The 14,027-nt window shown below is 41.4% G+C and overlaps 2 protein-coding genes across 2 annotated transcripts in view; one reads left to right on the top strand and one right to left on the bottom strand.

Annotated features, from left to right (window-relative positions):
• HADHB (hydroxyacyl-CoA dehydrogenase trifunctional multienzyme complex subunit beta) overlaps positions 1-6,238 on the bottom strand; it is a 33,173-nt gene extending 26,935 nt beyond the window's left edge. The window contains exon 1 of the mRNA XM_059405286.1: positions 6,130-6,238. The gene's annotated coding sequence lies outside the window, so the exon portion shown is untranslated. The remainder of the gene's footprint in view (positions 1-6,129) is intronic.
• Positions 6,239-6,452: 214 nt separating this feature from the next.
• The window catches only part of HADHA (hydroxyacyl-CoA dehydrogenase trifunctional multienzyme complex subunit alpha), a 47,464-nt gene continuing 39,889 nt past the window's right edge, over positions 6,453-14,027 (top strand). The window contains exon 1 of the mRNA XM_059405283.1: positions 6,453-6,569. Within this exon, the coding sequence (XP_059261266.1) occupies positions 6,503-6,569 (67 nt within the window). The 5' untranslated portion in view covers positions 6,453-6,502. The remainder of the gene's footprint in view (positions 6,570-14,027) is intronic.

The raw sequence follows: 14,027 nt of genomic DNA, 5'->3' as shown, positions 1-14,027 counted from the left end.
ACCACACAGAGAGATACAATATTTGACCTGTGACACTGGCAGACTGGAAGGTTTTACATACTCTGTGCTAAGAGTAGGCACAAACACGCTGCTGGGAGGCCATGCTGGGGCAATCCCTAGGGAGGGCAATGTGGCAGTTGACTGTCAAAACTATAACTGCAGGTGGCTGGGTGGCTCAGTGGGTTAAGCCTCTGCCTTTGGCTCAGGTCGTGATCTCAGGGTCCTGGGATGGAGCCCCACATTGGGTTCTCTGTTCAGCAGGGAGTCTGCTTCTCCCTCTGCCTGCCTCTCTGCCTACTTATGATCTCTCTCTCTCTCTGTGTCCAATAAATAAATAAAATCTTACAAACAAACAAACTGTAACTGCATCCAACTTTTGATCCAGCAATTCCACTTCTACTTCCAGGACATTACTAATGCACACGCAAAATGAAGCATGTCACCACTGTTCATAATAGCAAAATATCAGAAGAACTAAAAGTACAGAACTGGTTAAGTAAACCACACTACAACCACCCAAAGAAATATTATGCAGCTATGAAAGATAAGGAAATGGTTATGTACCGATAGGGAACCACTGTTAACCTGCATAAGGTGTAAAATAGTGTACAGCTACTACTGTTCATGTCAAAAAGAGGAAAAATAATATATGTATTTCCTTGTATCTTTATAAAATATCCCTGAAAGTAGAAACAAGACGTTAAAAAGGAAGGAAACTGAGTAACTACAGGACAGGATGTAAGGCAGACTTGTCATTGTCCATGTTTTATAATTTCTCAATTTTGAAATACGTTTTAACCTAAAAAAAAAAGGAGGGGTAAGAATAAACTGATGATATATGCCTATGAAGATGGTGGCAGCCAGCCTCTACGATGGCTCCCAATAATCTCCAGCTTTTGGTATCCAAACCCTTCTGCAGTTGCCCCCAACAGTGTACCACAGTTGGTCTGTGTAAACACAAGAATATGTGAGAAGTGATGATATGTCACTTCTGAGATTAAGCTATAAGGAATACTGCAGCTTTGCTCTTGTTCTTTCTCTCCAATCACTCACTCATTCTGGGGGAAGCCAGCTGGCACAACTCAAACAGTCCTATGAAGTGACTCACATGATGAGAACTGCCACCTCCTGCCAACAGTCACCTGAACTTGGAAGTGGATCCTCAAGCACAGGCAAACTCTCAGATGATGAGTGCCCTGACCAACATTCTGACTGCAACCTCATGAGAAATCAAGTCAGAACAACCCGGCTAAGTCACCCCCAGAAGCTGTCCGAAACAGTAAATTTTTATTGTTTTGATCTGCTAAATTTGGAGGTAATTTGTTACACAAATACAATAGATAATATAAAAGCCTTAAAAAGATAGATAATATAGGGGGGGGTGGCCTGGGTGGCTCAGTTGGTTGAATGTCTGCCTTGGCTCAGGTCATGATCTCAGGGCCATGGGATCAAGCTCCACACTGGCTCTCTGCTCAGCAGGGAGTCTGCTTCTCCCTCTCCCCCAAATAAATGAGTGGAATCTTTAAAAAAAAAAAATAATAATAATATAAAAGGCTCGTTTAACTTCTCTTGGGTCTTTATAGACTAAAAGAGGATGCCCTAGGACTTAAGAAAAAAAAAAATCACATTTTTCCAAATATGTGGTTTGAGAAGAGATGAAGGAATCCAAACTCTAGGCTTATCACCCTAGGGATATTCAAAAGACTCTACCAGGGAGACACAAACAAGCCCATGAGATGAGAACCCCAGTTCCAGAAGTTACATATGACACCACACCAGTCTTGGATACAAATTCCCTTAAGTAAGGGCGCCTGAGTGGCATAGTCTGTTAAGCGTCCGACTCTTCATTTCGGCTCCAGTCATGATGGTAGGGTCCTGAGACAGAACCCAACAGGCCAAGCTCAGAGGGGAGTCTATTTGGGACTCTCTGTCTGTCCCTTCCGCTGTCCCTCTCTCTAAAATAAATACATAAATAAATCTTTAAAAAGAATTGCCTCCCTCTCAAAAAAAAAAAAAAAAGGTAACATTTCAAATGCAAAAAGATGAATTATTCACTAAATTTTGGGGGGAAATGCCTAATTATCTGGAAAAAAACTTTAGGTCCGTAACTCATACATCCAGAAATCAATTCCAGATGTGACTACTCTAAATATATATATACATATTTTAACTATAAAAGCACTAGTAAAAGGTATCAGAATATTTTCATATTCTTATACCGGGAAAGACTTCCAACATATGGCACAAAACTCAGAGGTCATAAAGGGAAAAGAGTAAATAATGGTTTTAATTAGATAAACATGTAAAATATCTACACAGCAAAAAGATACTAAAATAAAATTAAAAGGCAAATAACAGATTCAGAGAAAATATTTGTAATTTGTAAAACAGACAAAGGGTTAATATCCATAACCCATAAAGAACTATTACAAATTATACTAAAAAGAAAAATAATCTATAATGGAATCTGTGGTTTTCACCCAAATATCCATTTGACTCCATTATGCAATTGCCATACGTAGTTTACATGGGATAGAATCCAGCCCAACTCCAGGATTTAAATCAATCAGAATAATTTCATTCTCTTTGCCAAGATCATTGGTTCAGGTAACCAAGGCCTAAAACAATGGTGTGTGATATTGACTTGATTTAGGAATAATAATCTGGTCAGTCTGACATTCCAGTCAGTATTCCACCTAGAATTCTGGAATATAAATCTTTCCTTCTGAGGCTTAACACAGCTACCACAGTTTGCAAACAGGAAAAAAAAACTAGTCTGAGCAGAGAGCCAATCAATCCCAAAAGAGGACAAAGCTGAGAATTTCCAAAAAGGAAACTAGAGCTCTAACTGAATCATATCCAAAACCCACTCTCCTTTTGTGCTTTCTCCTTGTTAGAAAATAAATCCCCTTGAATTTGAGTTGAATTTTATTATTTGCAACTGAAAGGTTCCTTACTGATACATGCCTAAAAGAAAAAAAAGCAAATGAGCAATTCACAGAAATAAAAATGTCAAAGTATCAAAATTTTAAGTGTTCAACCTCCCTAACAATAAAAACATTTTTAAAACTAAAACAAGGTATCACTGTGGGGTTGTAAACCTGGCAAAAAGTAACAATACTGTTAACACATAATTCTAGTAATAATAGATTTAGGCACTTCCATACACAGTTGATGAAAGTGTAAACTGTTAAGGTTTTGGAAAGGAATTTTTAGTTATGTAACAAAATTTAAGTTGTGAATTTCTGAGCCCAATAGTTTCTAAAATTGGTCTTTAACCTATAGAAATACTCAAGATGTGTGTGTAGCATACACAGATCTCTGGCCTATAGAAATATTCAATATATATGTTCACTGTAGCACACTAGACACTGGAACTAATCTAACTGCACATCAGTAGGAAATGGTTAAATAAATTATAGTACAAACATACCATCGAACACTGCACAGAAGTTTGAAAAGAAAAATAAAAGACATGATATACATATATGTTCTAACACGGGAAAATGTCCACAATATATACTAAATGAAAAAGCAAACTGCAGAACAATATGCACAGTAAGACACCACTTTTATAACAGAAAGAAAAAGTTCATAAAGCTAAGAGTCTATATACAGAAGGAATTTTAAAGAGGAGCTTTCATTTTTTTCTCATTTTTTTAAAAGACGCTTTCATTTTATATTCCTCTCTTCTCAAAAAAATCTGTTACAATGAGCTTTTTTTTTTAAAAGATTTAATTTATTTATTTGACAGACAGAGATCACAAGTAGGCAGAGAGAGAGGCAAAGAGAGGAGGAAGCAGGCTCCCTGCTAGGTGCCCCCCCCCTTTTTAAGATTTTAGAGCATTTGGGGTGCCTGGGTGGCTCAGTGGATTAAGCCGCTGCCTTCGGCTCAGGTCATGATCTCGGTGTCCTGGGATCGAGCCCCACATCGGGCTCTCTGCTCAGCAGGGAGCCTGCTTCCCCCTCTATCTCTGCCTGCCTCTCTGTCTACTTGTGATCTCTCTCTCTGTCAAATAAAATAAATAAAATCTTTTAAAAAAATTTTACAGCATTTTATTTTTTATGTACAGTGTAATTCTAGTTTCCCTTAAAAATCTATGTATATTAATATTTATACAAATGCACACAAAATGTCCAGAAAAATACACAGCAAAATGTTTTGGGTTTTGTTGTTTTTTTAAGCAACATGTTAATAGTAGTTATCTCTGGGTGGTGGAATTATAGGTGTATTTATTTTCTCTGTAGTTTCTGAAAAATAATTATTACTAACTCAATAATTAACTAAAAATACGTTTCAAAAGGAAGAGAGACTAAGCAAACTACCTTGTGGGAGGGTTGACTTTTATTATCATTTGCTCTAAGCTTTAGGAAGTAGACCTTTTTGACTCAAGGATTTGGGAAGCATGGAAACTCCAGCGGAGTAGGCTGGCATAATCTGTGGAACTATGGAAAGATGCATGAAGTAGCAGACACCTGGGAGTAAGGGAAAGGAAGAAGGTGCTCGGCAAGTAATGAAAGCAAAATGGGGGCGAGGGTTGCCTGGGTGGCTCAGTTAAGCCTTTGCCTCAGATCATGATTCCAGGATTCTAGAATTGAGCTCCCCATGAGGCTCCTTCCTGCTCACCAGAAAGACTGCTTCTCCCTCTCCCTCTTCCCCCACCCATACTCTCTCTCATAAATAAACAAAAATCTTGACCAAAAAAAAAAAAGCAAAATGGAGTGGCTTAACAGCCCACTGTTAACACTATCATTAAGACACAATGGAAGGACACATAGTCTAAAACCAGACTGTCCAAATCCAAATCCCGGCTCCACCGTAGTTTTAGGATCTTAAGCAAGTAACTTAATCTTTCTATTTTAGAGGAAGATGTAGATAACTCATCTGTAAGATATAGATAATCTCAGCACCTACATCAAAGGGTTGCTGAGAGGAATAACTAAATTAATACACACAGAACACTTAGGGCAGTGCCTGATACATAGCTAGGGTCATACATGTTTGCTATTAATATACTACCGAGCAGTGGTATAAATCTACTTAGCTCCCCTCTCCTAAGTCACAATAACATTTATGCCCTGATGGAGCTTATGATCTCGTTGAGAGTACAGGAACAAAACAGTGAGCCAAGACAGGATGGCATTTAGCTAACAAGAGTTTTTACACTTTTGAAGAGTTGTAGAAAACACAACAAAAAATATACGATATCAATATGGGCTTGCAAAACCTAAACTATTTACTATCTGGCCCTTAACAAAAAAGTTTACTACCCCTTAACTAAATAGTAAGCACTGAACATAATTATATGCACGAGGGCATTTTGAGGGCAGAAGGCAAGCTTTTAACTGTAAAAATCTTATGAGTTGGGAGGGCCTCCGGGGATCAAGAATCCCTTTTGCAAGTTAACGTTATTTCGTTTGGAATCAATCGCATTATTCAAGGACTCTTACCCATTTTTCCAACATAAAACCAGCTATTATGCAACGGAGAACTCGTGACTAAAATTTAATAGACGTGGGCTCTATCCCTATTTCCACCACCTGTAGCCATAGATATGCCCACCCCAGCTGATTTATGGGCTTCATCTACAAGGTGAAAGGAATGAATGACAAGATGATGATGGGCAGATCTCTTCTAAGTTAGAAAATCCTCTGGAACATTTAATTCTCCGCCAAGGATGGAGAAACAGCGCAACTCCTGCCACACTCCAGGCCCGACATGGTCATGTGACCGAGTCCCAGTCCCGCAGCTCCGACGGGGTAATCCCAACTCCGCGTTCTAAATGTCTACAGCGGCTCACCTGGCTACAAGCAAAACGGGGGAAACACACACACTGCAATTCAGCCCAGCGCTTTAGGCCGACACACACACGAGCAAACAGGTCGTTAACCCGAGGTGACAAGTTAAAAGACACGGTGACACCGCCGCTCAGAACTACACGCATAAAGCTAGTCCCAGGTACAGCCCTGATGGCAGTGGTCCCGCAGCCCCAGTCCGCTGGGGCCTCCCTCCGCTCCCCGAGGAGAAGGGAGGAGGCCGCGGGCACTGGCGCAGGAGGTAGGAAAGGAGCTGCGGCTGTCGCTGCAGGGAAAGGCCAGGCGGGGAGCCAAGCGCACGGCCCATCTCACCTTAGCTCCGTCCTCTCGAGCTCTAGCTGCGGCGGACACGGAAGGTTTGGCCTCAAGTGCCGGGACTAGTCGTGACCCAGGGTCGGGTCCTTCCCCAAAGGACCCCCCCCTTCACTCCCGCCCCCGAACCCCGCAGGCTGCCCATCGGCCGCCTGTCTGGAAATCCGGGCACCGGGCCTCCTCTGTGGGCCCCCTGGCGTCCGTCGTTAGCCGGAAGCGAACGGCAGGGTGAGGAGCCAAAGGAAACTCTGCCCGAGGGGGTTTTAGTCAGGCAGTACGTCGGGCGCCTATCTGGGGCCAGGCTGAGCCGAAAAGTCCTCCGCCCCGCAGCCCCACTCTGAGCCCTTTCCACTTTCGTCCTCTTCAGCTCAAGATGGTGGCCTCACGGGCGATAGGCAGTCTGAGCCGCGCCACTGCCTCCAGGATGCGCCGCTGCCCAGGTGAGGCCTTGGCTGGGAGCGCCTCGCAGCCCCGGGCAGAACTCTTGGGAAGCCTGAGGTAGCGTCGTAGCCGCGTCTCCCTTTCGCTGTCGCCTCCCCGCCCGGCCGGGGAACGCAGCCCTGCGTGGGGGGGAAGGATGCCGCGCTTGGACCCGGTCTCCTGTGCGTGCCCTTGCGCAGACTGACCCTTCCTCTCTCCCCGCTCCCGAGTCCTGCCGCGATTTCAGGCTCCGCAACCTCACGTTTCTGGGTGCTGCCCACCCGGTCTAGCCCCTTCCGCGAGTGTCCCCGGCGCACGTCTGGCGTCACGCCCCTCTTATTTTCTTCTGTGATGGCTTCGGACCTGACCCTACTAGATGGGGAGTTCCAGGAGGACGGGGACGGTCCACTCTGTCACCTCTTTGTGGCTCCACATCACTTACTCGTGACAAGAGCTGTCCTAAAAGCTTCTTAGGTGTCATGGACCAGCCTTGCGAATTACTGCCGCTCCCAGTTCCTTTCCCTCAAAACCGTTCTGTACCTATTACCACGTTTAAATACGGAGCTCGAATGTTGCAGTTCCAGTAATCCCAGTGTGAAGGTATAGTATGTTAAATTTCAAGGGGAGGGTCTGCAACTTGCCAGAAGAAATATTTTTTTAAATACACGAATACGCTTGTCCTGTCTGTGGACACCCTGAGGGCAAGGTGATGGGGTGGGGGTGGGGCAAATATCTGTACCCCAAGTTAAATCATTTTTTAAAACTAATCTAATTTTGTTTCTGACGGTAGCCGGTTAGGTTTGCATTAGCTGTATTTTTCTCTTCAGACGGGCAGTGAAAGGGTTAAAGCGGGTGATTAGGGAAGATCAAGCGTTTTCCTTCCATCTCAAATCTGTAAAATGTAACCTTCTATTGCGTGTTACACTTAATACTGGCTGCTAATCAAGAATTTTCATTTGTAACATGTCTTTCTCCTGAACACGGTAGCTGGTAGCTGGAGGCTTCTATGTAAGGGATTAATTTTGGATTCAGACTTTTTCTGAATCTCCACCAATGTTTGTAGTTTCCACAGGACTGCTGTGTGTGTGTGTGTGTGTGTGTGTGTGTGTGTGTACCAACCATAATATTACAAAAAATTGATACGTAAAGACTGGGGAAAGTTAAGAAAAAAGTCACGCGTTATTAGTCACATATAGTAACTATTAGCATTTGGTCATTTTACCTTACAGTTTTTTTGTTTTTGTTGTTTTCCACATTTATGGTTTAAGGCTTTATGAAAATCACATGTATATATTTGAACTTGCCTATGCATTGGTTTTAAGATACCGCTTATGGATTAGCGGCTGCTGTAACACTAAGCTGGTAGTCAGGTCATGTGGTTTCCAGTCACTAGTGTAACTTTGGACAAATATCTTGGTCTAATGGATCTTTATTTTCCTCATCTGTAAAATGATTGAGACTTTGGATTTTCTTAGACAGGAGAAATAGGATGAAAGAGCAATTCAAAGCATTAAATTTGGAGTCTGACTTTGGTGCTGGAATCTGGCGTGGCCTTTTACTCTCTAGTGACCTTGGACAGTTAATTTCTTCTGTTTTCTCATTTGTGAAGTGGAGAACCTTTGTGAACTTCAAAGGAGTTATTCTAAATTTAAAGCAATTTTTCATGGACTAAATGTTCAGTACGTGCTGCTATTAACTCTTTTCTGGCCTGAAGAACTGATTCTGTATATCTGAGAATTTTTAAAAATAATTTTTACATTTTATATATGTAATAACAAGTTTAGCTTTTCTATATTTGCATAGAAATATATATACACACATAAATGTATATTTCACCAATAAGAAAATATGGCTTATAGTTTTTGTCCATTTGAGTAACAATGAATTTTGTAAAGACATATCTGGAAAGTGAGTTCAGAATTACCTGCACACCTGGATTGCTATTTAATTCAACATATTGGTATTTTACCCTGAAAACCTGTGCCAAGGCCAGTGTTTAATGAGATTATGACATTTACTGGTGGATGGATAAATTCATTTGAAACTGATTTGTTTCTTTCATAGTTCAAACCCATTCCTCCCCCACTAATGCTATAATTCTGAATATGACTGTCAAATGACAGTCACAACTTGACCAAGATATCTTAATTCCCATTCCTAAATCTAAATTTCTAATTATGTAAGTGGTAAAATAATTTCATTGAATTAGAGGCAAATAGTAAATAATGTAGGTTTAAATTTGACTCACTTGTTTAATCCTATCTCTTCCCCCAGAGTTGAATATTGAGAAAAGTTGTTGATTGTTAACTACCAAAGTAACATTTTCATATTTGAAATTTGTGTCAGCCTAATGCAACTCTCTCCTCTGCTATAGTTTTAGGTCTTGTAGTATCTTCTTGAGTTAAATTATCAGATGATTAAGAAGTAGGACAAAGGTTTCTCTCTTTTCCTGGCACATTTGATCTAGGCTAAAGTTCACCTAGCTGCTGTGAAGTTAACTTTCCAGATTGCATAATGGTAAGGGCTAGATTTCAAAAGCAAAGCTACCTTGTAGCTACCAACTTGATTTAGCTGGCTGTGGTTTGAATTCAAGATAAGTTTGTACACTTACTGATTTTCTCTTTTTTGTTTGTTTGTTTCTATTGGTTTAGAGGAATTTTTGTGTATGTGAATATGGGTGTCTGTGTTTGTGCAGCAGAGGTAGTTTAGTGTAAGGGTTTTAAAATGATTTGAACCATAACCTAATGAGCACCAACCTGCTATCTCAAATAGTTGGTCTTTAAAAGTGCAACCTGTGGGGCACCTGGGTGGCTCAGTGGGTTAAAGCCTCTGCCTTCAGCTCAGGTCATGATCCCAGGGTCCTGGGAGCGAGCCTCACATCAGGCTCTCTGCTCAGCGGGGAGCCTGCTTCCCTCTCTTTTTGCCTGTCTCTCTGCCTACTTGTGATCTCTGTCTGTCCAAAAAAAAAAAAAAAGTACAACCTATGCTAGGCCCTCGTACCTGCTCTGTTTCTTTTTTCGTTGTTGTTTTTTGCTTAGCATTTATCTCCTAACATACTTCTTTACATTTTTTTTTGGCTGTCTTCCCACCCCATCTCTCCCACCGTGCATTCCCAGTCAGTCCATCCCTACTTTCATCCACTTTACCCTGTTCTAGCTAGAATTGCTTATTCCCTGCTTCGCCTCCCACTGGAATTTCCATTTCACAGGCAAACTCCTTTTTATGCCAGGCCTGTTTTCACCTCTTCATGTATCTCTACTGGGTAGGAACTGATTCTTCCTATGGGGTGTGTGTGTGTGTGTGTGTGTGTGTGTGTGTGATCCCCTGCTGCTATAGAATGTAAGCTACACAGAGTCAGGGATTTGTTGTTGAATGAGGGAGTTCGAGATCATGTTGGAAGAGTTATGCTTTAGTTGGAGGAAACACCTGCTATGGATGCAGTGATTAGAGAACAAAATAGTAAATAATAAAAATCAAAAGGGATTTTGAAGGGAGGGGAAAGATTGCTGTAGATCGAATCTCATGATAAGGCCTTGTAAAAGAGGGTAGAGTCATGATTCAAAGATAAAAAGGAGTGATAAATACAGATGATTCAAATTTTAAATGATAGTAAAGCAGAGAAAGGAAGTGTTTCCTTAGAGAGGCAGAGGCATGACGATTGAGGATATGGCTGACTTCTATTTTCATTTACTTATGGGTAGCACTGTGACTTACAGATACTTTTATAATCATTACATCACTTTTATTTCTGTCTTTATAAGAACACTGAAGTGCACTGAGACTTGTTCATGGTTATACAGCTAATAAATGATAAACGTGATGGTTGAAAAACGTGATGGTTCAACCTAAGTCTTGACTCTCGGGTCCTTTCTCTTTGCACTCAGATGGCTGATTTGGATTAGCTTAAAGAAAAAAATGCAGACAGAAACAGATCACCTCACTCTGGTACTTGCATCATCTACACAGCTTTCTTTTAATATGTTGCTTGCCTTTCAAACTAGTGTAAAGCTGCTATTTTCTGGCCATCTTTTCCCCTCTCTGAAGGACCTGCAGGATAGGGACACCTGGTTGGCTCAGTCGAAGAGCATGAGACTCTTGATCTCAGGGTTGTAAGTTCTAGCCCCACATTGGGTATAGAGATTACTTAAATAAATAGGACTTTAAAAAAAATAATAGGGGTTCCTGGGTGGCTTAGTTGGTTAAGTATCCAGCTTGATTTTGGCTCAGGTCATGATCTCAGGATTATGAGATCCAGCCTTATGCTCAGTAAGGAATTTGCTTGAGATTATTTCTCTCCCTCTGCCCACCCCCCCACCCCGCCCCCTGTGCATGTTTTCTCTTCCTCTCAAGTAAAACTGCAGGATAGAGGGAAAGAAGGAGGAAGCAATAGCATCAGGCTATTGCTGATGGTCCCTCTCCGAATCCACTGAATCAGTGGGTTCTCCAAGTCAGTGGCTCTCACTTGCCCACTTGTTTGCTGTCTGCTTCAGTTTCCTTTTTTAAAAATATGGACGCTTCCATCCGGGAAGATCCACACATGCAGTCCCCCTTGGATTCAGCTGCCTCTGCCGTTTGTGACTCCTATATCTGTATAAGCCCCAACTGACCCATTTGGGCCATTTCTATGCCCCTATTCAGCAGGAAGAAGTTACAGAAGATGAGACCTTCCACCCTCAGCAACCTTAAAGATTTAAGGGTTAGAACTGTTCAGAGGGGGATGATGTAGGAAACAAAGACAGAAGAGAAACCATTAAATTTCCATACTACCTGTAGCCCATTGACAAGTCCTTGAAACAGGCAGAGTGACATTCCTCTAGAGATTCAACTGCCTCAATGTTATTAGGCCCAATGTTATCAGCCCCAATTACTTTGCTTAGAGCAAAAGACAATTCTAAATCCTTCCCCCACCTCCCCCTCCCAGGATCCTATAAATCTCCTTTAACATATAAAAATTCCTTTGGAAACTTCCTTTAGCTCTACTCCCCAAGAGACAAGTTAGCAATCCTCGCCCAAGCATATGACCCACCAATATGCATCTGAAGAGTCTCATGACTGAGTTTCTACTAAACAGTAATAAATGACCTTTCCTGTCAATAGCTAGCCCCCTCAGGATCCTTGTTTCCCAAATACCTGGGAGGCTTGCACTATCCCTAACCCCTCTCAACTTGAAAATATATAACAGGCCACCACTCCTCAGGACCTCAGTGCAGCTCTTTCTGCCCATGGTACTGTCCTCATGCTTTAAACAAAACCACCTTGGGGCGCCTGGGTGGCTCAGTGGTTTAGGCCTCTGCCTTCGGCTCGGGTCATGATCTCAGGGTCCTGGGATTGAATCCCGCATCGGGCTCTCTGCTCAGCGGGGAGCGTGCTTCCCCCTCTCTCTCTGCCTGCCTTCTGCCTACTTGTGATCTCTCTCTGTCTATCAAATAAATAAATAAAAAATCTTAAAAAAAAAAAATACCACCTTTTTGCACCCAAAACAAAAAAAGGGACTCTGAGGCCCAACACCCTTAAATTCTGATTCCTTGGTTCTAGGTTATATGTCACCCAGACATTTGTGAGTGTATTTGAGCCCACTGATTTTAATGCCTAACCTAGTTCTGAAATCACTTTTCAAAACTGCTGTGGAAATCGCAGTCCAGCTGGATATGTTGGGAAGTCTTTTGGGTCCTGCTTTGGCCATGTGTAATAGTTCCCCAATCCAGTAGGGTCCATGCCTCCTGGTCAGACATAGACCATGATCAACTTAAAAATGGGTATAGTTCTAAAGTTTGTTTCTAAGTCATGTAGAGAGTGTTTTTGATAGAGGTGATGTTTAAAAATTTCATTTAGACTACTACCATGACATAAAATGGCCAATGTGGTTTAAAATTTTGTCTATTACCTTTGATTATCACTGCATGCTAAGGCAGTCTAAGACTCTTGTTTGACATCCCTCAATTCTGAGCCAGATGAAGGTAGGGGCTTTGGAGAATGAGAGACTAGGCAGAAAGAGAGACAGATGGTCACAGGCTAGTGGGAAGGTTTAGCTGCTGAGAGGTTGTTACGGATTTTTTTTTTAAGATTTTATTTATTTATTTATTTGACAGAGATCACAAGTAGGCAGAAAGACAGGCAGAGAGAGAGGAGAAAGCAGGCTCCCCACTGAGCAGAGAGCCCAATGCGGGGCTCAATCCCAGGACCCTGGGATTATCACCTGAGCCGAAGGCAGAGGCTTTAACCCACTGGCCACCCAGGCATGCCAAGGTTGCTAGGGATTTTAACCTTTTTTTTTTTTTAAATAGTGCTCCTAAATTAGGCAGGCACTCCGCTCTTTTGCATTATATTGTGCATTCCAAAACTGTATGCAGCCCAATGCAGTACATTTCAATGAAAATCAGATATAAAAAAGTTTTAATACTAATAATTAAGAATAAAATGATGGTGGAATATTATTCAATCATAAAGAATGCAAAGTTGCCACTTATAACACCATGGGTAGAACTAGAGCATATTATGCTAAGCAAAATAAGGCAGTCAGAAAGACAAATACCATATGAACTCATTCATATGTGGAATTTAAGAAAGAACAATGAGCAAAGGGGGAAAAAAGAGAAACCAAGAAGCAGACTCTTAACTAGAGAGAACAAACTGATGGTTACCAAAGGGGAAGTGGGAGGGAGGGATGGGTGAAAGAGGTGATGGGGATTGAAGAGTACACTTACCATGATGAAAAATAAAATAATAAAAGGAAAGATTAAATTTGCTGATATTTAATATATGAATTGATAGAGGTACATGCACATAATTTGTTTTAAAAGGAATAAAACAAATACTGAGGGAAAGCTAGTACAAGTAGCTAATAGAGATAATGAAGGAACCACTGGATATTATTAAAGCACTAATTCCCGGGTACAGGTGTTCATATGTACTGCTACTATGCTCACTAATTATTAAGGGATGATTTGTTTTTATTTTTATTGCTAAAGAAAAAGTAAACTTTGTTCTAGGATATTGGACAAGGTTTGAAATAAGGAGTAAAGGATTAAAGAGGTGTATAGGAGGGGCACCTGGCTGTCTCAGTAGGTGGAGTATGCAACTCTTGATCTCAGGGACATGAATTCAAGCCCTGTGTTGGGCATGGAACCTACTTTAAAAAAAAAAAAATTGTAAAAAGAAAGAAAGATACCTAAGAAATAGGGTTTGAAGTAAACCATGAACATGAAAGACAAAGGAAGAAAGAGCAGGATGTTTTTAAAGAAGCTTGGAAGTTGTAACTAAGGGATGTGGACCCTGTGCTGGCCTCCAGAGTAACTTGGTTACTACCTAGAGCCAGATGTTTAGGTTAGAGCAAGGCAAAGGTGACGCTTTAATGGTAATAAGGAGGTAGAGTAATTTCCAGAACAAACTTTGAAATTTTGCCTGAGAATTTCACAGTGTTCCCTACCTTCTGTCCATAGTCCAAGTTCAGACTTTTCTAGTGATGGCTTGTGCTCAAA

The sequence above is a fragment of the Mustela nigripes genome, chromosome 7, assembly GCF_022355385.1.
Source record: "Mustela nigripes isolate SB6536 chromosome 7, MUSNIG.SB6536, whole genome shotgun sequence".
Classification (NCBI taxonomy): domain Eukaryota; kingdom Metazoa; phylum Chordata; class Mammalia; order Carnivora; family Mustelidae; genus Mustela; species Mustela nigripes.
The sequence above is the reverse complement of the archived record's forward strand: the minus strand, read 5'-3'. Positions and strand labels throughout refer to the sequence as shown.